Source organism: Antechinus flavipes, chromosome 1 (genome assembly GCF_016432865.1).
Source record: "Antechinus flavipes isolate AdamAnt ecotype Samford, QLD, Australia chromosome 1, AdamAnt_v2, whole genome shotgun sequence".
NCBI lineage: Eukaryota > Metazoa > Chordata > Mammalia > Dasyuromorphia > Dasyuridae > Antechinus > Antechinus flavipes.
The window spans coordinates 21,567,775-21,594,155 of record NC_067398.1 but is presented as its reverse complement, the minus strand read 5'-3'; the positions used below and the strand labels follow the sequence as shown (position 1 = coordinate 21,594,155).

At 38.0% G+C, this 26,381-nt stretch overlaps 1 protein-coding gene across 3 annotated transcripts in view; it reads right to left on the bottom strand.

Moving 5' to 3' along the window:
- Nucleotides 1-26,381, bottom strand: part of PTPRG (protein tyrosine phosphatase receptor type G) — a 786,314-nt gene that overhangs the window by 150,134 nt on the left and 609,799 nt on the right. For all 3 annotated transcript variants that reach the window (XM_051980013.1, XM_051980023.1, XM_051980032.1), the window contains exons 7-8: nt 22,349-22,506; nt 7,587-7,776 (exon numbers count right to left, since the gene is read on the bottom strand). In XM_051980013.1, coding sequence (XP_051835973.1) covers nt 7,587-7,776; nt 22,349-22,506 — 348 coding nt within the window. The remainder of the gene's footprint in view (nt 1-7,586; nt 7,777-22,348; nt 22,507-26,381) is intronic.

Sequence of the window (26,381 nt, the reverse complement as noted above, 5' to 3'; positions counted from 1 at the left end):
CAATGAGAAGACCTTTCTTGTCTTTAAAGGTAATTCTAAAACCCAAGATTGCTGAACCGGAACCCATGACATTAGTTATATTAATAAGAGATGAAAAAAAGAAATTTTACAGTGAGCCCAAATTCCCTTTGCTCAAACTTTCTACCAGTGAGAAGAAATAGTGGTTTCTTTCTTTTTCTTTTTTTTTTCCTTTTCTTTTTACTTTTTTTATGGGTGTCTAGGAGGGTGGTTGCCTAAAAGGGAATTAAGTGCTCACATCAGAGTTTTCTTTAACAAGATAATGCAATTCAAGCTCATTAATTTGGTGAGTGTAAGTGATTAAACTGAAAATAGAGCGCCCTTAATTTCCTCCCCCCCCAACAAATAACTGAAAATGATGATTTCAATGTCAAGTAGCATTTGCAAGCCAAATTAGCAAACAAAGAAGAGAACACATGATTTCTTGAAACAATCACACACACACACACACACACACACACACACACACTTTCTTTCTCCAGCTCTCTTGATTTACCATAAGTGAGGTTATGAACATTTTGATGTGTGTGCTTCAGCCGTATTGTGGCAAAGAGATGAAATCCACATGATAAAATGGAAGGATTTCTTCCTCATGGAGATACAAGAGCTCTGCCCCTCAACAAAGGGTTAATGGCTCAGTGTCTTGGAGATGATTTGGGCAATTTGAGCACTTTTCTCTTTTCTTTTTGCTGTTTTTCTGGGCTACTTTAATTAGGTCCTCAAATTGAGTTATCAGATCAAATGGCTTGGGTTCCATTGTGACTTGAACAGGTTTGGTTAAATTAATAAGCCACATGTTCCCATGTTCTTAGAAGAAATGTTATTTTTTTTTTTTGCCATTCATCACTCGGAGAGTCTTCACAATGGATGGTGTTTAGCACTTAATCACAGGCTATTCTTTCCCGTGCACCCAGGATGGGCTGCAGAATAACGGGAACCTCTTCCCATTAAATCATCAACTCTGTCAAAGTTATTTACTGAGAAATAGCTGCCTTGTGATTTAACTATGCTTTTCAGCATTCTCTTCATCCAAATACTGTTTCCATTTATTGTAACTGAAAAATAATGTTACGGGCAATGTTCATTATGAGTCTTTCTTTCGAAAGAACACTGTTGTAAGATAATAGACATTTTTTCCCTGACATCTTCCATTGTTCTTTCATCTGCGGTTGCCTTAAGAAAACAAAAGCAAATGGCCACAAAAGTAATTTATTTTGTTTACTTGAGCTCAAATTCTTTGTGCTATGATACTTAATGGCTGTGTGACTAGGCAAGTCATTTCACTTCTATGTACCTCAGTTTCCTTGTTTGCAAAATGAGACAGATGACTCAATGACCTGAAGCCCTTCTAGTCTTAAATCCATGATCTTGGGTTCCTTTAACAAGCAGTAAAAATACTTGTTAGAGAAATCCTTGGGAAACCTTAAAGCATTAGTATTATTTGCTTATGATCCTTGGACTTCCCTCCCTGCCTTCTTCTGGAACCAATGTCCAAGGGTCAACACAACTGCCGGTCTTATGGGTCTTTAATCCTTCCAGTCAGAAGCAGGCCTTCCTTCCCACAAATCCTCACAGTGGTTTCATACTCTAATCTGCAGTATATTTATTTATGAGTGTATCACATTCTCTTTTGTGGTTGCTGTTGTTATTCTGTTGCATCCAACTCTTTGTGATCCCATTTGGGGTTTTCTCGGCAAAGATACTGGAGGGCTTTGCCATTTCCTTCTCCTGATTATTTTACTGATGAGGAAACTGAGGCAAACAAAGTGAAATGACTTTCCCAGAGTCACACAGCTAGTAAGGGTCTCAGACCAGATTTGAACTCAGGGAGATGAGTCTTCTGGATTCCAAACCCAGGGTGCTCTATCCCTTGGGCTACTCAGTTACTCTACAAAATTCCTTGAAGGCAAGGTAAAGTCTTATCCATCATGGCACCATCTCGAGAGAACCTAAATATGGCAGGCCTTCAATCACTGCCAAATCCTTCAATTGAAGTCATTACTTAAGGCCAAGTTCTGATTAATGGGAATAATGAATTCCCAGGAATAGCTGTATTATTAGCACTCACACTGCACATTTCCACTGGCCTAGAACCAAGGACCACATTTTATATTGTTCTAACTTTGAATAGTGCAAATTGAAATACATGCAATCACTTCAGAAGAGTCATTATCTGAGCTAATTAAAACCTAGCTATGAGAATCATAGGATCACAGATGTAGAGTGTAGAGGGACTTAGATTCATACAATTATTAATTTTCTGAGGCAGGATTTGAATTTGGTCTTCTTGATTCCAAATCCAAGACTCTTATCTGCTAGACCATAGTGCTCTACTAGCCTAGAAGACACAAAGATAATTTTTCCCCTTAAGATCATAGATTTAGAACAACTCAGAGACCATGTACTCCCCTTTCATTATAAAGCTGGGGAAACTGTAGCCCAAGGCTACATATATAGTAATAGGTGGGATTTGCACACAGGTCCTTTGACTCCTGAACTAGTGTCTTTTCCCTTGTTCCATGTTGCCTCACCATTTAGAGAGAATGAAATCTTAGAAGAGAAAAATGGAAATGCGATAGAATAGCACCCAACACACACAGTTTCCTCATCTGCAAATTGGAAATAATAATAACAATATCAATAATAATAATACCTATCTCTCCAGATTGTTGTGAGGCCCAAGTGAGATAATATTTATAAATGCTCAGCACAGTGCTTAGAACTTAATAGGTACCATCCAAACATTGGCTATTCTTATCATAGGGAATTTGTCCAACAAATTCAGGAAAGTTGGTTTAGCTAACATATCCGCTATTGAAAGGAGCATCTATGTTAAATTAAGACTTTTCTATTGATTATAAATGTGAATACAAGGAAAGGTTGAGCAGGTTTATATCATTTCTATAAGTAGATATGGCATGAAGGTTCAACCACAAACATATTTCCTCATGGACACTACTGAGGATCAGGATTGTTTGACTCTTTGTACTTGTATTTCCAGAGCCTGGCATTGTGCCCAACACAGAGTAGGCACTTAATACATATTTGCTGATTGATTAATAGTGAGAATATGCTACTTAAATAAGTAATGATTCATTCTATCAGAAGAAGTGTAATAAGAGTTTAATTCGTTCACATGAGCTATGTTTTTCCCTATGTGACTTTTAACTTGAAAAAAAGGTATAGTTCTGAAGACTTCCAATCACCAAAATCTGACATAGCTGAAATGGGCAGTTAAATGCTACCAATCTGATATTTAAAATGTTTGGTGAACCATCATCATGATCATCATTATTATTATTATTAATTACCAACATTAATAATTATTAATATTAATTTTATTATAAATATTACTAATAACCAAAGCTGATATAGCCTTTTGACTATACAGTCTTTTGAAAGATTCCTCTTAACGAGTTCTAATTTGGATTCAGACACTTACAATTTAGGTGACCATGGGCAAGTTACTTAATGCTTATTGCCTCAAAAAAAAAATCCATCCTCAGACATTTACCACCTGGGTGATCCTGGGCAAGTTGCTTAACCCAATTTTCCTCAGTTTTCTCATAATTAAAATGAGCTGGAGAAGGAAATGCCAAACCATTCCATTGTCTTTGCTGAGAAAATCTCAAATGGGGTCATGAAGAGTCAGATAAAATTGCAAAAAGACTGAACAATAAAAACCATAGCACTGGGATGGTAGGAGGGGCTGAAAGCAGGTAGATGTGCAATGGATTGGAGGATGAGGTTGGAGTCAGAAAGGCAACAGTTCAAATCCAGTCTTGGACAAATGGAAAACTCATTTTTTATGCTTGTATTTCTCTTTTTAAAAATTAAATAATAGCCTTTTATTTTCAAAATATATGCAAAGATAGTTTTCAGCACTCACCCTTACAAAACCTTTGCTCCAAACTTTTCTCCCTCCCTTATCCCCATGCTCTTCCCTAAACAGTAAATAATCCAATGAATGTTAACTATGTTGGGCAAATCATTAATCTTTATTTGCCTTAATTTCTTTAATTGTAAAAGGAGGATACTGATATCACCTCTCTCCTAGGATTGCTGTGGGACTCAAAAGAGATTATATTTGTAAAGTACTTAGTACATCACCTCATACACAGTGGTTGCTGTATAGATGATATTATGATTTTTGCTGAGATAAATATAGAAGGCAATCACTGATCTCCATGTGCTTACAATGGAAACAGCAGAGCCTTCCTCACTGACACCCCTATTGTTTTGAGAAGGATGAGTAGCCACCATCATTTACCCCTGAAGAATCAGCACAGGAGTCTAAACTGTACCCCCCAATATAACCTAAAGAATGGAGACTGATTTCTGTTAGAGAAGGACCCTCAGCTCTGCTCAAATGCACAGAAAGCTACACTCAAGGTAAACCTTTTTTCCCACTTTGACAATTTAATGCAATGTAAAGCATTATCTTGCCTAACTTTCTTAGGTAATAAGTTGCCTGCAATCTATATATACTGCTGATATATTGTATGCTCATCCAGTTTTTCAGGGGAAAGCTTTATAACTGTCATAACCCCAGCAATTTTGAGCTACGAGAGCTTGAGCTCACTTGTGATATAAATTCCTCATCCCCCAGATGTCCTTTCTACACACTTTTCACAAAATAATCAATCCCTGAGAGCCCCACTCTTTCCAAGTAAGCTCTCCTGGGAGACAGCCCCTGAGTTCACTTGTTTTCTGTATTTGTAGTTAGGCAAAAAAAAAAAAAAATAATAACCTGAGGAAGATTTTTCCTGCCTGCCTGAACCAGGTATTGTATGGACTTGTGGGTTTTTTAATCCTCAAACTGTGCTTGGACAATAAATCATGCCCTTGACAATGCTTTGACCCCCAATTATCCGAAGCCAGGCTTTTCTCTAGGGAATCTGGCCAACCTATCTCCTGCTTCTCCCAAGATCCTCAAATAAAACTAAGCAAACTAAAAAGGGAAAAAAAACCCATGTTCAGAAGCCCTCTTTCCATTTTCCTGTGAGTTCCTTTTCAGATTTCTGAGCACTTCCTTCTGTTCTGACAAAGAGACATTTGACAACCAGTGTCAATCTCAGTTCTTTATGGACAGACCAACAGAACATGAGCATATTTGTCCTTGTGCCCACAGAGTCAGCAAGTCAGTTAACTTATCCTAGTTTAGAATCACTTTTAGGAATGAAAAATGCCACTGATGGACAAAGTTCAGAAGCCAAGGGCAGGAGAGGATTTTCAATGTAGGAGGAGCCTCAATGGCCAATTGATCCAACAATGATCCAACCTATGCACCTCTACCCAAACTCCAGCATCCTGAAATGGTGTCATAGCCTCTGATTGAAGATCTCCCAGGATGGGGAAGCCCTCCTGAGGCAACCCAATCTGCTGCAGCCCAGCTTGGATAACTAGGGGGCTTTCCTTCATATCGAACCAAATGTATTCCTTTGTAATTTCCATTCATTGCTCCTGATCCTTCCTTTGGAAGCCAAGAATAAGCCTAACCTCTCTACCAAGAAGGCCTCCCAAATATCTGAAGACAGGAAATCATGGATAGAAGACCTGGGTTCAAATTCCACCACTAGCGATGGCAATTATTTAACTTCTTCATGTCTCTGTTTTCTCATTTGGAAAATGAGGAATTCAACTCGATGACTTCAAGAGCTCTGAATCAATGATACTGAGAAATTCCTCATACCTTCCCAGAGTCCTCTCTTCCCTATGCTAAATATCCCCAGATCCTTCAACCATTCCTCATTTGGTAAGAACTCAAGGTCTTTCCATCGTCCACACTCCCCTCCTTTGGACCAATTCCAATTTATCAGTATTTTGCTTAAAGTTCCCAAATTGAACCAACTTACCATTTTTTCAGAGCTTATAAGAGAGTAACAACAATAACAGACATTTCTATGTTACTCTAAGGCTGATAAATCATTTTTCTTCCATTTTCCTATTTGATTCTCCACACAGTCTAGTAAACCTTAAAATAATTATTTTACAAATTAAGGAACAGACTTAAAGACAATCTATAGGAGTGAGTTGAGAGTTATGCCTAGAGTCATCTAACCTATAGAAGTGAGTTGAATGACATAATAGGGTCACCCAAGTCAGCAGGTGCCAGGGACAGGTAGGCTCCCCATCCAGGTGACTCCTGTCTTTGAGCCTAACATTCTCTCTAGGAGATTCCTTGAAAGCTGGCTTGTGAAGTCAACTCTTTTCAGACTAAGAGGCCAACTAAAGCCAATTCTTATTCCTTTTCTGCTCCCTCATAACAAGATCTAACGCCCCTGGGGTCTCAGGCCTATTCATTTCAGTCTCTGCCCAGACCAGGACTCACAACATCCCAACAGCCTTAATCTTTATACATCATGAAATTGACAGAGCCCATTTTCTGCCTTCCCATGAGAAATGGTCATATTTCTTTCATAAGGAGAAATGAGAAAAGGCAAGTTTTCATGATTCCTGGGGATTTCTTATGAAGACAAGTAACAGATGATAGGGTTCTGGTTGCAAGAACTGGAGACGCTGAGGGGGAAAGACTTAGAATGTGGCCAATAAAGTAATGCTGATGATCTAAGGCAAGTCAAATGCTCTGGTCTCCATTTCTACATATGGATAAGGAATTAGATGAGCTCTATGTTCCCTGAAAGATCTACCTATTTGATCCTTTCTGAGAAATGGGACTAGAATGAGGGTTTTCCTGGCTTCAGGTCACTAAGCCAAACTGCTTCTTGTACACTGGGAGGAAATCTTGGGTAAGTAATTCAACTACTCATTGCCCTAAGCAACAATAAACAAAGAAGGTTATAGAGAAAATACTGATCCATTTTGGTAGAGGGCCTGTCCCTATTATGCTAAGTTGCAGTTTAGAAAAAAAAACACTATTATCAGTCTAAAAATGGGAAATTTTAGCTCTTGTTAAGAATGGGGGGGGGGTCTCAATATTACGCACTCTAATTTTGTCTTAGATGAGAAGACTGAGGTCCAGGGAAATTCAATGCTGAGGGTCAAACAGGAAAGAAAATGTCAGAGACTGAACATGAACCCTTGCCCCTTGCCTCCAAACTCAGTGCCCCTGAGGTCTGAGTGACTTGTAAGTCCATCAGTCTTTCCTACACTATTGACATTACAAGAATTTGAATGAAGGTCCTCCAGACTACAAATTCACTGCTTTCTCCTGCATCCAAAGTCCAAGAGATTGCAATACTCTTAACTAGTAAAGTACCTTCTTAGCATTTTTCTAGTTATTGCTTAAGAGCTAAAGGCCTTTCTTTGCCTTTCATCTTCTCAATTAGTAATTTGTAGCAAAACTGCCAATTCTGCTTAGAATGACTGTCCTGTAGACTCTCATTTTGCACAGGGATATTAAAAAAAAAAAAAAAAAAAAAAAAAAAACAACCAACTAGCTCTTGTTTTCTACTGGCTCTGGGCACCTTTTAATTCAGTCTTTTGTTTTTTGTTTTTTTTTCTTCTTCCACATAATAATAAAGATCTTGTTTGTACCATCTTACAAAAAAGGAAAGAAAAAAAAAAGAAAAATTTCTTCCAGGACCAGGGCACTCAGTCCCCATTACCTTTGGAGGCTTCGGTTCCCAGTGGATTTTCCAGGTCACTCATGTCATGACTCCAGGCATCCTTGACGGCTGACTTGGACACCACCCTGTCATTCAGACTCTGCTGTGGTCGGAAGTTATTCCTCAGATATTCCACAGATTTGACATGATCTTGCTGCTCTGTAGTAAAGATGGAATAGAAGGCCTCCATCTAGACATAGGGATTAAAGAGAGATGGGGGCAGGGAGGAAAGAACAGTCATTAGAAATGTTGATGTCGTCAAGTCGGGGGGGCTGATAAGAATGAAAAATGGCAGGAAATATTGATGCCAAAATGGATAAAGCCAACAGGAAACCAGGCTGCCCACTGAAATCCCTGCCAAGAGCCTTATCTAGTTTGGATGTCTGTCCTGCCAAAGAACAAGGAAACCCTTAGCCTGGCCTACTTAAGGAACTCTCGTGAAGTGGAAGTCTGAAACAGACAGTCTGTTACCCCCATGGTTTTGCAAAGAACTTCTTACTTATCTACCTTACAGTCTCACATACCCAGCTGCCTACTGGATGTCTTGAACTGGATGTCTCATTGACATCTCAAACTGTCCCAAACTGAACTTATTATCTTTCCCCCCAAATCTTTCATCCTTCTAAATTTCTCTGTTACTGTCCAGGACACCACTATCCACCCAATCCAGGTAACATTTTATTTTCCATTTTATTTCAACCCTCTATATCCAATCTATTCATCATTTCCAGTTTGTCCTTGTTTAAACAAAGTTGTATTCGTGTTGTATCCTCATTAGACTGCAATTAGACTCCTTGAAAATAGGGACTAATTTTTTGCCTTTTTTTTTTTTTTTGGTGTCCCCAATGCTTAGCACATAGCAGGGGTTCAATATATGCTTATAGACTGGCTTTGTTTTATTGTTATGTTTCTTGCAGACAGGATGGGGTCCTCTCCAATTCATTAAATCCCTTCCTAAAATGTGGTGCCTACATTTGAATACCATACTTAGGACTATGCTGAAACCAAGGAATTACCCACACAAATTGATTTTTTCCCCAAATGGAGTATTTCTACTTTGCTTAGAAAACAACTAGTTGAAGTGAATTGAAAAGAACATTTAGAGAAAGCTCGATGGAAATCTACCAAATGTGACCAAAAAAGAAACCAACAACCCCCTCTAGAACATAGCATTCTATGAGATGTTAAAAGAAAGGAGGGAGAGGGTAGTTTAGCCTAAATGAAAAGCTGAGAAAGGGGATGAGATTTGTTTATAGAGTTTTTGTAAGGAGGAATGCTAACTGGATGTTCCTGATATTGAGAAAAAAACAAATAGGAGGAAAAGGATTTTAATTTAAAAGGAGAAAACTGGGCTGAGTATCAAAACAAATTCAAAACAATAAGGGTAAGAATGAGGCAGAAATGAACACTTTTAAACAGTCAGTCAGTTAATTAACATTTATCAAGCATCTACCTATGTAATCCAAGTGCTGAGGATAAAAAAAAAAAGGGCAAAGGAAATCTCTACCTTCAAGGAACTCATAGCCTTTTGTGAGAGACAAAAAATAAAAACTAGTACAAATAAATTGAAGATAATCAAAAGAGGGAAAATATTAGAATCCAAAAAGATCTAGAAAGGTTTCCCAGAGAAAATGATACTTTAATTGGAAATTTTAAGCATGGGGATACCCAAATCTGGGGGTGTCTTGTGTGAAGAACCAAGGAGGCCACCGATATTGCATTATCATAGTGTTGGGGGAAGAGTCAAGTTTAAAAGAGTGATGGAGAGAAGATGATGAAGAGCTCTGAATGGCAAGCACAGGATTTTATATTCCATTCTGGACTGAAGAGGGTGTGTGACATGATCATGTTTACACTTTAGGAAAACTAGCAGCTGAGTAGGAGACTTAAATGTAGTAAGATGAGGTGGGGAAACTGATTGACTGGCTACTGAAATATTGCAGATATGATGTAAGGAAAACCTATACTGGGGAAGTGACCAAGTCAGAGAGAAGGGCTCCTATATGAGAGATACTACCAAGGTAAAATCAATAAACTTTGGCCACAGATTGGATATGGGAGGCAGGGACAGTGAGGAGGTGAAGATGGAACCTGGATTATGAGACTGGATGACTAGGAGGATTGTAGCACTCTTTAGTATAAACTAGAAAAGCCAGGAAGGGAAGGGTGTGGGGAAAATAATGAGTTTTGTTATGTGGAGTTTAATATTTTTTTTATGACAAAGTTCAGGATGTTCAGTAGGCAGATGGAATTGCCTGGAGGTCAGTTGAGAGGGCAGAGCTAGACAAATAGATTTGGAAATTAGCAGCAGCGATGATAAATGAATCCATAAAACTCATGAGATTACCAAGTGAAGTGTAGAGGGACAATGAGAAGAGGATCCAAGACAGAGCCCTATGGGACACTCAAAGCTACTGGGCATGTCCTGGATGAAGATCCAGCAAAAAGAAAGTGGAGACAGAAGAATCAGCTAAGTAGGAGCAGAGAATAGTGTCATGAAAATATTCAGAGGGAAGGAATGACAAGGAAAAGTGAGTGATCAGCAGCGTAGGTCAAGACGGCCATTGGATTTGGCAATTAAGACTTTAATTGTTAGCAACTTGGAAGAGGAGCGTTTTGGGGGAATGGTGAGGTCAGAAGCCAGGATGTAGAGAAGTAAGAAGAGAGTGAAAAGAAAAGGAGATACCTATTGTCAACAGTCTCATCAAGAAGTTTAGTCACACAAGGAACTGGAAATTGAATAGATGACCATCAATTGAGGGACAGTTGAAGTTATGGTATATGAACGTAATAGAATATTGTGGTTCTGTTAAGAAATGATGAGCAGGCAGATTTCAGAAAAGCCTGGAAAGACTTACATGAACTGATGCTGAGTGAAGTGAGCGGGAGCAGGGGAACATGGTACAGAGCAACAACAAGATTATGTGATGATCACCTGTGATGGACTTGGGATGGAAAATGCCATCCACATCCAGAGAGAGAACAATGATTATTGAGTGTAGATTGAAGCATAGCATTTTCACCTTTTTGTTTATTTCTTTTATTTCTCTTTTTTTTCCTTTTGATCTGATTTTTCTTGCACAAATATGGAAATATGCTTAAAAGCATCATACATATTTAACCTATATCAGATTATTTGCTGTCTTGGGAAGGAGGGAGGTAAGGAAAAGAGGAAGCAAAATTTGGAACACAAAGTATTACAAAAATGAGTGTTGAAAACTATCTTGGCATATAATTAGGAAAAGAAACAGCTTAGCCAGAAAAGGAAAGAGAGTAATGGGATGACAACTACTAGGAATAGATGGATCTAGGGACATTTTTTTTTTTGAGAATAGAAGAGACATGGACATGATTGTAAGTGTAAGATTAAGTGACAATGACAGAAAGGTTGATCGATCTACTAGAGAAGATAAAATGAAATGAAATCTCTAGTGTAAATACAGGGGGTTGTCCTGGCAAGAAGGACTACCTCATTATGTGAGACCCAAATGAAAAAAAAAAAGGATCTGTGAGATATGGATTAAAGAGAAGGAGAGAAGACAAAGCTCTGGGAAGACAATCTTAATTTCTTCAGTAAAATATGGGAGTGTGGGAAGGGAAGCTATGAGAGTTTGCAAGAGAAATGAAAAGGTTTGGAAAACTTCTTGGGATGAGTGGGGTCACCTTCCTAAAGTGAGAACACATTCAGAATGATTTCATGATTTTCTCCAACTTTTTTTCAATAGCATGTGAGTAAGAACAAAGGCAGTGGATGGTGGAAGTGATTCACAGATGAGCCTGGCAAGGTGAGAGGGCAATGGACTTAAGAGAAGGGGATGGTATAACCCTGAACTAGTTCTCTAAGAGGACAAGATGGGGAAGAGAGAAGAGTATAATTCAGAAATAAACACAAAAATCACTGGAAAGGGCCATTGAAGTAGACTGTACATTATCCTTTGTTGAAAAAAAAAATATATATATTTTACAAAAAAGATAATCACTGTCCTACTTGGCTTAATCAGAAGGTAGGGAGGTCTGGGACAACAGGGAGGAGCTTTGGAGATTCTCCAAGAATTCCATGCACCCACAGTTTGTTTATTTTGCAGCCCATTTGCTTCTTTGATAAATAATGTGAAGTCCTCTTTAGAATTTATTTCTGATGCCGAGGACAAGAATTAGTCATATCACCATAGAGGGAGACAAGCTTACAACACAATATAAAGAGTTTTTAAGCTTGAATTGTCTTTATAGTTTAATGGCATGCTAGGCGTTTGAAAGCTACAGATGTTTCCTTGTCATTAACTATACTTGTCCCAAGATCTCGAAGGAAGGATGTGATGGTTCTGAGACACGATCGAATGACCTAAAAGATATTATATTGTCAACCAGATCACAGCTTCGGTTGACAGGCAGCACAAAGGAGGCAAAGGAAGACAAGCTTAACAGACTCCTCAAGTGCCCTTCCCTGCACTGAGAATGCTCACCAAAATCCTTTAATTTCCTGAAGATGAATGAAACGGAAATGACCGGCTTCTGGTCTATTGGGCTTTGCTAGTCGATGAATGGAAACCGAGTACTAGTGTGTAAGAAATCCCTGCAGGTTGCAGGGCAAGACAGGGTGGGATGAAAGGAGAGGATACCTCTAGCATTCCATTTTGGGAGTAAATAACATTATTATGAAGAAGGGGTCTGTATATACGAGAAAGAGTTGGCTTCTTGATCTGGTTATTTGTCCCAATGGTTTATCTTTGTTCCCTTAATTAGGCAAGATACATGGCAGGCCTGAGGCTTCTTTTTGGTAGGTAATCCTACCCACGAAACCTAAAATTTGAAATAATAGAAATTCACATTTCTATTGAATTTCTTAGTGTTCAAAGTATTTTTCCTTTCACATAGGAACAGAAAATTGTGGATTAAGCATGGAAGGAAAATAAGATTGCCCCATTCAATGTACAGATGCAAAAGTAAAATCAAAAAAAGGTTAAGTATAAAATAAGCTTTTTGAGAGCAGAGATCATTTCATTCTTTCCATTTATCTAACCAGGAAATGGCAAACTACTCCAGTATCTTTGCCAAGAAAACCCCAGATGGGGTCATGAAGAATTGGCCATGAGAGAAATGACTCAACAACAATCCAGGTAGGCGCTAAGACTAACACTATAATAGACACTGAATAAATGTCTGTGATGCAGTGAAGTGCCTAAGTAGGATTTAACAGGGTCCTTTGACTGTAAATAGAAATTGCTTTCTACATACTATCCTCTTTCATATCACCTACTTCCTGGGGTCATACTTTCATTATCCTTAATTTACACACAGAAAATTAAGAGTCAAGGGTGATGAACTGCCTTATTTAACATCACTTACTTTATAACACAATGCCCTTTTTTTGTTTGTTTTCTTCTGGGATTCAGTTTCCTCTGCTATATAATGAAGAGGCTGACCTAGATGATCCCTAATATCCATTTTACCTTCAAAATTTCATTCATAGGATTGAAGATTTCAAAGCAGGAGTCAGCCCACCAAACTCTGAAGACCTGGGTTCAAATATTGCCTTAGATATTTAGCAGCTGTGTGATCCTGAGCAACCTCTTTTAGCTTCTGCTTCCTCATTAAGATGGTCATTGGTTCTAGCCCATTGGTAATATGCACACAAATCTGAATTATGTGACCATTTGCATTTGCACTAATGGGAATCTGGTTGCATTTTTATTATAAAAATGAGAAACTGAGGGTCAGAGGTTTCATGACAGCCAAAGTCAAACACATGATAAGTGGTTAATTCTGAAATGTAAACACAACTTTTGATGGAAAAATGTAACATAACATAATATTTTCATTTCCTCTCTTGATGAAGAATTCCTGAAAGTTAAAAGACATAGTGAATGAGATACCGACTATTCCTAATTGGGCTTGTCTCCTGGTATTCCTTCTTGGTACTACTAAAAAGATTCTTAATCATGCTTTCATAATCCAGTCTTCTTATCCCTGGCCACTTAACTTTTTTTTTCCCCCTGATCCTCATAACTTCTTTCTCCAAAAAAACAGGGGAGATATCTAAGGAAATGTCTCAATATAAATAAACACTTTGAATTATTTGAATCTGAAGCTCTGAATATCAATGATCAGTGGCTACTTGTACCACATTCATTTCTATTAGGAAAAGTATTTAGACCAGGAAATATTACCTAATAAAAGATAGTCCTTATTCAGTTTTCATTCTTTGGTCCAGAGATTGAGATAAAAAACAAAAGAAAGGGTTAGCATAATGCCTCTTCTCACCCTCATTGCCACATCAGTCCTGATCTTATCCCCCAAGTCAGCCACTTGCTAGCTCAGATAAAAAAAGAGAAGATGTCTAAGTGGAACAAGAAAAAATATTTTAGAACAGCTTTTGGTACTTGGTATGATTGGCCCTCAAACTTTTTTTTGCATATATATTATTATTGTACTTAGAAATAGGGGAGCAGAAGCATATTAAGAAGCATTCTTTAACTCTCACAACAATCCTTGAAAGATCTCAGAGGTTCTTCTAATAAATTGCCAAAGAATATTCCCCATGGAATATTTATCATGTTCTTAGAATTTAGATGGAAAAAAGAATGCTAAAACAAAGTCAGGAACAAAGTTCCTTATACTTCAGCCTGTCTTGAGCTTAAAGAACAATCCAGTCATTTAAGAGGCACAGAGAAAAATGGGGTCATGTAGCAAAGATACTGCAAGAATTCATGGCCCTTCCATCCTATATTGTAATTTATCATCAACCGGCGCTACAGAGAGGGACCGCAGCACAGAAAGCTCACAAGAAAACCTCAAAAATCAGACAGTCACAGAAATTCTATAGAAACCTCATCTGCCAGGTACTCTGAGCCATGCCTGAAAAAGGATTTTCACTATAACATCCTTGACTAAAGAGCTCCACTGACGGAGAGCCCATCCCTACCAAAGTAGCTCATTCTACTCATGTTTTTATCACTTGGAGAAAGATGGCAACCAGAGAATGTGAATGGGTATCAATGGGAATGAGAAGAGGTACTGCCATTTCTTTTCTTTATCTCTTGATAAAAGATAGTTCCCCACAACCTTTTGTTATCAGATCTTTTCTCTAGTTCAGAACTTGGATTCTGAACTTGGAATCACAGGTCCTGAGGGCAAATTCTGGCTCTGTCATGTGACTTTGACATAGTATAACAGATAAAGCACTTGCCTTGAATTTAGTATGATGAGTTCAAATCTTCCTCAGATACTTGTATCTGCAGAAATCACTTAATCTACCCGTGTTCCAGTTTCTTGTGAAATAAAGAAATTAGATTGTGGATTTTGCATCTATCTTCCTCTAAACCTGTCTAGGATCCTATAAAACCTCTCTGGGGCTGTTTCCTCATCTATAAAGGCAAGAAGATGGATGAACTATTCTCCAAGGTCTCTTGGGGGTTTGAATCTATGCTCCGACCAGGTAGCTAGAACCCAGAAGAAAAAGATCCCCAGAGCTGTAGATGCTGTGTTTTTACAGGCTTGAACTTCCTTCCCTGGCAGGGGATAAACACTCTTAGACTTATCTTTGCTTTAATGTCACTAATGAAGTCAGGATCATTGAGCAGCCAGAAATGAAAGTTTATATTTCGGTAACATTACTCTGACTTTTAAACTTCTGAAGGGAATGTGTAAAATGTTCGTCTTTTATTTCTGCTTGGGGAGCTGTTACTGCATTCTGACCGGTGCTGTTTCAAGTGTAATTTTAACCTTGAATTGCAAATGTGTTGGCTGGAAGTGTATATAAATCATTTCAACTTTGCTTTTATTATAAAAATATTCTAGGATATAATTAGTTTTTAATCTGTCTGTTGGAATCAAAAGGAAAAGTTGAAGTCTATTCATGCTATTCATGTGGCGCAAAGGGCTCTTGTCCGAAATAGTGGGGGGAAAATGTCTATGCAAAAACCACAGTAGCTGTAGGGGGGGAAATGATCTAAAACCAAAAGTAATATAATTATGAGCTATTAAAAGCTTGATATGCATAGTTTTTAAAGGATGAATATATAAATGGCAATTAAACAAAAACCAGAGTCCATTATAATCACAATAAGATACTCTGGGGGTTACATTAGGATAGCATATGTCAACCCAACGGTCACAGTAACACTTGGCCCCACGATGCATTTGGTGGCCTATGTAGAGAGCCCTGTTTTGTTGCTTTATCACTTTAAAAAAATAATAATGTTGGAGTGTTAAGCTCATTAGTAGAGCACAGAACATACAGAGTTTTGTTAATTATAGACAAGAAACAGAAAGTTGATTTTGGAGTGAGCACACTACTTATTGGACGTGTAATTAAAGGATTTGGTTCTAATCCTGGCACGCTGAATACTTTATCTGTGTCACCTTGGGCAGGTCACTTCCCTGATGGAAACCTCACTTCTCTTATCTATTAAATGACAGGAATAAACTAGATGGTGTCTATGGTTCCTTTTCCCTTCCAGGACTAAATCTATGCCCTATGATACCATACTCGCCATTATTTTTTAGAAAAGATCAAATCTTTCCCACAATGGTAAATGGCAAAGGGAAAATGCCTGTTGGAGAGTATAAATTTTCTTCAATAAACAAGAAAATGATTTAATGTAGATTAACACCATCATCGCTTCAATCATCAAAATTAATTTACTAAGCATGTGATTGCAGAAGATTCTGTATTAAGTTCTATGCAAAGAAATGAAACTGAGTTTTTTTCATTTTTGTCTAGGATAATGAATGAATGACAGATAGCTAGATAGTTACTAAAGGGATGGATAGATAGACAGATAGATAAAGGTAGCATGGTATAAGAGTTAGAGTATTGGTTGTGGAATCAAGAAGATCTGATTTATGTTGTTTCTGATAATAAGAAGTCACTTAATCTCACCATGTCCTCAGGAAACTTTTTAAGATTCTTAGTGACAGACAATTTCCTGTTGAATATTTGTGAAAAAAAGTTTCAGCATTGTGAATTTCCTATATTGATGAGAACAAACAAAGAAATGGACAACAGACTTCAGGCCCAGCACTCTATCCACTGTGCAGAACCATCTATTTAGTTGCTTACCCAAAGAATAGCAATTTACATTTCTATAGTGCTTTAATTTGGTTTCTAAAACACTTTCCTCAAAATAACCCTTTGCAGTAGGTAGCAAAAGTATTCTTATCCCCATTTTACAGATAAAGAAACAAATTCAGGAAGATCACAAAGCTAATTGCTTCCTCGTGGTTCTGAAAATTAGCCTTTACCATTTTTTGGTTTACTTTTATGTGGACCTCTTCTCTGATAGGATGCGGGTAAGAGATGCTCTATTTTTGTCCTTGCCCATCCAGCCCTTAGTGCCTTACACTGAGAACATGCATAATAAATGCTTCTTGGTTCATTGATTGCTTGCTTGATAAGATGGGGTCCTCCTGCCCTCAATGAGTTTATAGTGTAATAAATCATAAGACACAATTCTCAGCATCTCTTGGCAATGAGCTTCTGCACTGAGGTAGACTTGACCTGGAAGAGAAGACACAGTCTATCATTGTGTCCCTGGGTTAGGATCTAATTTATGCCTTTAGCAACCCTGGATCACCTGGGTGCCATGGAGAGACGTGAGGGTAGGACTGCTGGGGATTGTCAACATGCAAAAGAATGCTGGGAACAGCCCTTTATCTCTTTCTCTGCAGAAACCCCAGTGTTACCAATTTAGAGATGGCACAAAGCTAGGGAGAATGGCGTGGTTCACTCATGAAGATTGAACAGGAGATTATCGAGCCATATAACTCAGGTGAGAAAAGGCCACTCCAAGTGGGCATGACTTCCAACAACCATTGTTTGTGCTTCATCAGGGAGATGGCTGTCTGCGAGCTCATGTTATTAGAAATACATAGCACTTAGCCCCAGATTGCTCGACAGGCTCCAGGTCAAGGCTCATTAGCTACATGGATGATTTTGAGCTTCTAACTAATACTCACAGAAGAAAACAAGAGAAATCTGTGGTAGGCTTTCCTTTCCTGTTTCTCCACTATTTTGTATTGGTAAATGAATTTAAATGAACCTGGAAGCCTCCAAAATAACTACCTTTATGGGAGTCCTAGGAAGTATAACATGATACAGGGGCCACAAGGCCGACCTTGGATTGTGGAAAAACCGAGCCCAAGGCCTAGATTGAAAACACACTGTCTAGGAGGCCCAGGCAGATCCTTTATTTCTTTTATAACACTTCTTTCTCTTTTTTTCCCCAGCTTTTTTTTAGGCAGGGGGTGGAATGGAGGCTGGGTAGACTTCTTTGGCAATCTGATGAAGCCTCTGAGTGTGTTCTTAGGAAATTTTTTAATGCATAAAATAAAACATATGGTATTAAAAGTAAACCAATTATATTGAAATAGTTATCAAAATGTTAAAAAAAGTTAAAATGTTAAAAGAGTTTAAAATGTTAAAAAATGTTAAATGTTAAAAATGTAAAAAAAATGTTTAAAATGGTTAAATGTTAAAACATTTAAAGGTTAAAAAATGTTTTGCTAAATGTTAAATGTTTTAAAATGTTTTTTTTTTTTTAAATTAAGTTCACAGGTCAAAAACCCCTCCTCAAAAACCATAAATTACAAATGAATAATTGGAGTACAGTGGTGATATGAAACTAAAATTTTTCGACATTTGTGAAAACACAGGGTTTGATGAAAAAAGATCCCAAAGTTTGTGACTTTTAAGACATAATAAATATATATCCTTATTATATTTGTACTTTCTGTCTCTTTATCCCTACTTTCATCTTTTTTTCATCTCTCTGCTTCTTTCTCCCTCTATTTCTAACTAGTCTTCCATCCCCCTTTGTTTCTGTCTCTCTCCCTCCTTTCCCTCTCCTTTTCTTTCTTCCTCCCTTCTCTTTCCCATCTCTCTCTCTACCTCTCTTCCCTCTTTTTTCCTTTCTTCTTTTCCTCTCTCTGCTATTTCTATCTCTCTCTCTCTCACCTTCTCCTTCCCTTCCCTCCCTTCTTCTCTCTTTCCCTCCTCTCCCCTATCTATCTTTCTTTTCCCCCTTTTCTACATAGATATAGGGGAACACAGATTTGTTATGCCTTAAAGTATCTTAGAGTTACAAATTAGCTTTTGGGTACTTTTCTCTCCTAATTTTTTTCTCACCTGGCTTAATGATTTTCTGTATTATATTTTCTTTCCTTTTACATGTTTAAAATATTTTACACAGCATTATCCCTTGCAATCACTTATGTTTCGTTATGTTTAAAATATTTTTAAAATTAACATGAATTTCTCCCCTCTCCCCCCTTTTCCTCCATTCCCCTTCAATGAAAAGGAAAAAAAAAGAAAAATAAATGTTTGTGCATTTTTTAGCTGATTGGAAATCAGAGTTGGAATTCTTGGCCACTTGGCCCTTGGGAAGCAGCCAGGATCTCTTCTGGAATGCACCGGCTGGGCTGCCGTCCAGAAGCAGGTTGGCAGAAGGGTCAGAAGGATGGGTAAGTTTGAGGCTGATAAGACGTGGGGATCGAATGCTTTCTTTTCTGATGGCACACATGTCTGTGAGCTCCATACAGTAAGCAAAGCCCTGGCTGGGACTCTCAGAGTATAAGATTTGTGTTTCATCTTCCTTTCCCCCCAGCCCCTAGGTGTCCTCCAAAAGAGGTATATTGGGCTCTGGGAGGCTATAACAGATAAAAAGGCAAAACTCTGCTGTTAAGATTGATGATACCTTATATTAGAGAAGCTGGAGAGATAATATGATTAATTGATTTTGCTTCATATCTCCTTTGATATAACAATACCTATGGAGAAGTCAGATATTAAAGACGGTCTCATTCTTCAATATTGGTAGTGTGTGTGTGTGTGTGTGTGTGTGTGTGTGTGTGTGTGTGTGTGTATGGGGGCATAGGGAGAGGGAGAAGAAAGGAAATAGGATCAAACAAAGGACTTTCAAAAGAGGCCTGGATAAACAAAAATACCCAAAGGTTCCTAACAGATAAATCTTTGATTACATGTACACAAAATTATAGGATTTAGCCCAGCTGAAGTTGGAGTCAGAAAGTCTTAAATCTTGATTCTGACATTGACTTGCTGTAAGATCATGGAACCAACCTGAATCTCAGTTTCTTTATCTGTAAAATGGCTTTTGGGGTGGATCAAATAAAATAACCTATCTCGAGCTCTTGGCAAAACTTGAAAGCACAGATGTCTGTCACCAATCTAGATTTGGAGGAACTCTCAGAGGCCGACTAATTCAATCCCCATACTTTACTAATGAGGAAACCGAGACCCAGATTAAGGCTTCCAGGTGACATAGTGTGCCTTAGAGGTGAGAAGACTTAAATTCAAATCCTACCTCAATGTGTGACTTCAGGAAATTTACTTCACTCACCTTAACTTCAGAAGTTCCCTCGTCTGTAAATAGGGATAATGATACACCTACCTGCCAGCATTGCTATGTGGTTAAAATGAGTTCCTATTTTTAAAGTGCTTTATAAAGCTTAGAAAAGTATATAAATGTTGTGTGATGTTGTATTTTCTATGCTAATGATCATGTGACTTATCCAATGTAAGTGATAGAAAATATTTGACCCATATCTCTGAGTCCAGGACTCTTTCCATTTTTTCAGTCTACTATTAAACAAATGATATGGATAGGTGGACAGAGCCTGGCTCTGGAGAAGCATGGGGGAAAAATCTCCCATCACTCATTTCTTCATTTCTTCTTGTATGATATTAGATAAGTTGGGGCCTCCATTTCCCCATCTGTCAAGTGAGAAGTTGAACAAGGTGGCCTCCCCCCTATTCCTATGATCTGGTGTTATTATTGTTATCATTCCCTTCCCCCCTTCCCCCCTCAGACTCAAAATTTCTTAAGAACAGGAAATCTCCTTATTCTCTGGTGGGCATCTTGTGCCCACTAGGGTATCCAGAACACAGTAGGTATTCAATAAGTATTTGCTGAAGGAAGAATTAAATAAGCAAATAGTTGCCTAAAACTGAAGTCCTCATCACTGTATGAAGTACAAATAAAATCTGTCATGTTCAATTTCTAGCCTTTCATACTACAAATCACTTTCTCCTTGTGCCTTCCCTAAACCGTCATAGAAAAGTTAGCGACCATACTCATTTCCGTAACCTAATTAACTCAAGCCATCCTATCTTGTTTTTCTGATAAAACTTTTATCTTATTAGATTAAAAAAATAGTTAAGAATTCCATTCCCCCTTCCTTCTTCCAAACACTGAGGACATAAATATTTGGACTGTAATTTAATTTTATCACAATATAACAATGCTGGCTACACTATTAGGAGGGAAACTGGTTCCATATTTTATTATCTCCTTAAGTCTGACAGCTCCCACCCAGAAACAATGTAATAACAATCACCACAATTTCCTTTTGGGTCAACAGACATTCAAAAAAAAATTATATGAAATTTTCATGGTTGCCTATTACGTCAATCTCCTTGGTTTGTTGAGGCCATCAATAACCTGGCTCCATTCTCCTTTTCTGACCTTATTTCCTGCTGCTTCCCTATCTGTCTCCTTTGCTCCAATCGGGGAGACCTCTTGGTTTTCTTCTAATGTATGTCATGGACTTTCCTATGTCTGTGAACTCATTGCTGCAGTTCTTTAGAATAATAGTTCTCAAAGTGTGGCGGGGAACCCAGAGGAATCCCAAGATCCTTTTGAAGAGTTCCATAAGTCAAAACTATTGTCATAATAACACTGTTTAATTGTTAATATGGAACATACATACATATATATTAATATGATATGTGTGTATATATACACATATAGTATGTATATATACTACATAGCTATATATGTACATGCACATGCTTATATATAGATATATATGTGCATCTTTCTCTCTTTTTCTCTCTCTTTCTCTCTCTCTCTTTCTCTCTCTCCTCTTTCTTTCTTTCTCTCCCTCTGCTTGCCTTCACATAAACAAAGAGTCTTTGGAGATTCTTCATTAGCTTTTAAGAATGGAAGGCAGTAATGAAAACAAAATATTTGAGAATTGGCAATGTCAAACTAGGCTGTCAATCTCAAATAAAAACAGATCTCTTTGGACAATAGAATAAGAAAACTTCAAATTAACATTATTTATGCTGTACTGTATAGTTTTGTTAAATATTTTCCAATTGTATTTTAATCTGGTTAGTTTCCATTCAGGAGTCTTATGGGCCACTTATATAGACTGGTTGTTTATTACTATGAGTAGAAGCAAATCCCTTTACTTTTTCCTTGTTTCAGTTTCCTCATCCCTCTTCCTCTTGGGAATTTCTAGTTTTAGAGAACTGTCTGGAAAGAAAATCTCTAAGATGAAGTGACTGCTCCATAGTCATATAATTGTTTGGTTTCTAAGGCAAGTCTTCCCAGGCCAGTTCTTTATTCACTCCACCACTTTGCCTCTTTTTATCCTGCTTATTCCAGGTCTAATCACTCTGAATGGCCCAGTTCCATCCCACTGTCTCCATGAAGCTCTCTCAAGACTACTTCAACCCACAGAGATCTCTTTCCACTGATTTTCCATTACATCTAATCACCTGAAGGTTTAGCTTTTCATTAAGTTTTAATTGTTATCTCACTTATGCAAGTTTTCATTCCCCATGTGGACTGTGAGTTTCTTGAGTTGGGGGAGGGAAGCCCTCTACATGATATCTCTTGGGCATCTTCTACCTGGCATTTTGTAGGCAGAGAAGTTCAGGTTGACCTTGGCAGTACTGGATAGGAAACCAACGGAAAGCAAGTTAAATCAAAGGCTATTAATTCTGATTTCAAATCTACCTGATGGTAAGAGATGGGAACAGGTCTCCGGAAAACAATCCACTCGACGATTTCACTACATGGAGGGGTGGTCAAGGAGCCGGTGTAGCGATAATAGCTCCCTAGGGATGCTGGCAGAAGGTCCCGAAGGACAAAAGGATCCAGAAAGGTTTCCTTCTCTGTTAAAGAAAAAACAAAAAGACATGATCTTTCACAATCATATTCATTCTATGGAAAGAGAGTTTTTAATCAATCCTTCACCTCATCTCTCTGTTCAAATCCCATCTTCCGCAGAAGGTCTTTTCCTGGTTCCCCCTTCTGCTGCTGGTGACTTCCCTCTGGGATTACCTCCTATTAACACTGTAAATCTTGGATGTACAAACTTATTTGCATGTTGTTGGAGTTCACGGGCTGATCAACAACTACTCCTCACTTTCTCAAAATGACTAACTCAGCTTATAGTGTACATATTTCCCAATAATATTTTTTTATAATTTTAATAGACTGTGGCACTTTGGTATCATGGAATGGCTACTCATGGTTTTGGAGTTAGAGAACAGGGTTCAAATCCCAGTTTTGATTCTTACTATCTAGTGACTGTGGACAAAGCACTACATCTCTCAGTGGTGCAGTTTTCTCATCTGTAAAATGAGAACAGAATTAGGTGATGGATTATTTCTAAATTGATGATCTCACTTAGCTTCTGTTGGCTGAAAATATCCCCAGATCTCTCCCAAGGAAGAACTGAAAAAAATCTGCTAGAACCAAAAAAAAAAATTTTTTTTTCACACAGACAGTTTTAAAATGGCTTTGAAATGGATAAAACACTGGTAAACTGGTATTAATTTAGAAATTAGATTAACAAATATAAATTCTATGTATGCTTTATCTCCTTGAAGTTATTCTCTCTGTCTCTCTCTCTTCTATCTCTCTGTCTTTTCTTTTCTTTTTTCTTTTCTATCTCTCTTGGTTTTCCTCTCTCAAAGGGAGAACTCTGTCTCTGTCTCTCTCTCCTCTCTCTTAAACCTCTGATTTCATTAGTCCAGAGAAAATTCATGTATGGAAATTTTCTCTACTTATACAAATTGGAAAACTCATGTGTAGTTGCTTGTGGGCCCTGAGAGGTTAAATCGCCCAGAGTAATCCATTCAGGATTTGTGCAACATAGTACTCTCCTCTAGTCACTAAACCACACGGCTTCCTTTTCCCTCAACCTTGGTATTAGCCACTTGGCATTATACATTTAGCCTGAATCTCTATATAATATATGACATCAATATTACACTGTTTTAAGGAAAAAGACTTGTGAATAAGGCCTGACAGAATCATCTCAGCAGAGACTTCCCATCTCTTCACAATGATGACTTACTACATAAGTCACTTTAAGTCAATCATCTTGTATAAATGGTTTCCTGAGAAAGGCTGCGACTCAAGGACTCAAAAGCCTTTCAGGAATAATAGAATGCTGAATGAGAGTCAGAAGCCCATTCATTCACCTTATCTGTAGGTATCTCAGTTTCCCCATTTGTCTAGTCCAACCACAAAAATGAAAAGGGCTCAAAGATGAATAGAATGCAGGAAAAAGAGAGCTAGATTTGGAGTAAAGGATCTGGATTCAAGTCTTGACTTTGTTTATTACTATGAGTAGAAGCAAATTCCCTTCACTTTTCCCTTGTTTCAGTTTCCTCATCCCTCTTCCTCTTGGGAAGCAACAGTAGAAATGGAGTCTGTCTCTGTAGTCAGGAGACTCAGATTTGAATCCTGCCTCATTGCCACATCCACTCTATATTTATCCTTTTTCCTTTTAACTTCCTTTTCACTCCAGAGGAACTTCTAGCTCTAAGATCTCACTCTTGATTTGTGGCTACCTGCCCAGATCATTACCTGAGTTGCTGCAGCCGAGTCCTTTCAGTTATAACCTCACCCCTTTGGTATTTTTTTTGGCAAAGATGTAGAATGTTCTGATTTTTTTTTTCTCCAGCTCATTTTACAGATGAGGAAACTGAGGCAGAGAGTGAAATGACTTGCTGCTAAGTGCCGAGGTTAGAATTGAACTCAGAAACACGAGTCCTGACTCCAGTCCCCACATCCTGTGCACTATGGCTCCATCTAGCTGCCATTATCTGATACATAGTAAATAATGATTTTTGTATCCACAAGGTAAATAATATTCTTTGTATCCACCTCTTTCTGACACTTACAACCTTATTACCATACTGAGCAAGACACTTACAGCTCTGCTACTTAGTTTCCTCATCTGCAGAAAGAAGGAGTTTGTTCTCAATGATTTAAGATTTCCTTCAGCTCTACATCAAAGGTCTTTTGAGTTTAAATCAGGCGTCCTAATGTCAACACCAATTTGAAAAGCCTCCACCAGCAACATATGACATGCCCCAGGAGGCCAGGCTCTGTCCATAATGCCCTCCAGCTCCCCATTCACATCCTTGCCTCTCAGTAGAGGGATCCTGTCATTCCTCCAACTGCTCACTTGCCACAACGCATTTGGAGCAGAAATTTGCCCTGGTGCCAGGGGATGCCCTCACCTATAAAATGGGGGTAAATATAGTGCCAACTGTAGTCTCTCCTAGGGGATAAGTGAAGAATGGCCAAGGGATGGTCTGGGAGCAACAACAAGGACATATTCTTAGGTAGATGACAAGAAGGAGGGGAGGAGAGTGAGGGAGATCACAGGAAGGAGGGAAGAAGGACAAAGAGCCCCGAAAGCCTTCCCATCATTCACTGCTATCTGGACTGTTTGATGTTCATTTCTATACTAATTCAGATAATTTTCTACAACTTTACCTTCTCTCTGGCCTCATCTTTGTCCTTCTTACTATCCTTTGAATCTAAAAAATGACTAAATTTAAGCCCAAACTTAGCAATAACCAACAGCTTTAATTTAAAGGCTTTTAACTATAAGCTGTAGTTTGAATTAATATCCCGGCTACCAGACAGAGCGCACATTGGCGTGGTCAGAATGGTCGGATTTCTGCTTGGCTGCTTCTGTGTTTTCTGAGCTGGAAAAATAATGAAAACAGAGCGGAAGAGAGAGGGTCTGTGTGGACTTTGCTTTCCCAGCCTTGGAGTAACCATATTTTCTTCTAAATGATATTGGTGAGGGAAATGCTGTGGCCAGTGGGTGACCCACCATACCTTGCCTCAAGTCAAGGCTTAACAGGCACCAAAGACTTCTCATTTTATTTACTTTGAATTTTATTTTTCTAAACGATATGAAAATTTGTGAATATCAAATTACCTATTTCTAGACATGTAACTGGAAAGAACTTTAGAGAACAAGACTCCAACCCTTATTTTAGAAAGGAGGATGTGGGACCCAAAGATTGCTTAAGGTCACACAGAAAGTAATGGTCTGGGTATCATTTGAATCCTGTCTTTGGATTCCCAAGTTAGCATCATTTCCATTCACTAAACTGGAAACATGTTGCTACAGCCCAGTAGAATGGAAACACCAGCAGGTTAGGAATGATTTTCATTTTGAGAAGCAGTATGACACAGATAGCTTGCTGGACTCGGGAGTAGAAAGATCTGGATTCAAACTCTGCTTTAGACATGAGTTGTATGACCCAAAGAAAATCATTTATTTTCTATGACCCTCAATTTTCTAATTTGTAAAAAGGGATAAAAAATCAGCACCAGATCAAATGATATCATAAACATAAAGAACTTCACAAATAATAAAGTGCTGTGTCAATGTTATTAAAATCAGTACAGGGAGATTTAGAGGAGGAAGACATTTACCTGCCATTTTTTATTCTGTGGACTATTCAACATATGGATAATATAGTTGATAATTGAATAAAAGTCTTGGCATAAAAGCTCATTTTGATTTAGGCTCACTGAGAATATCTTCTGGTGAAATTCTGTTGCAGGCAGAATAATGGGAACAATTACTCTTATCACAATTATAATAATATATACATTACTGTAATGATTACAATTAGTATTGTTACTGTTTTATTATTATCTTTGAATACCATAGTGCTTAGCACAGTACCTGGCATATAGTAAGAGTTTAATAATAATAGGCGCAAAC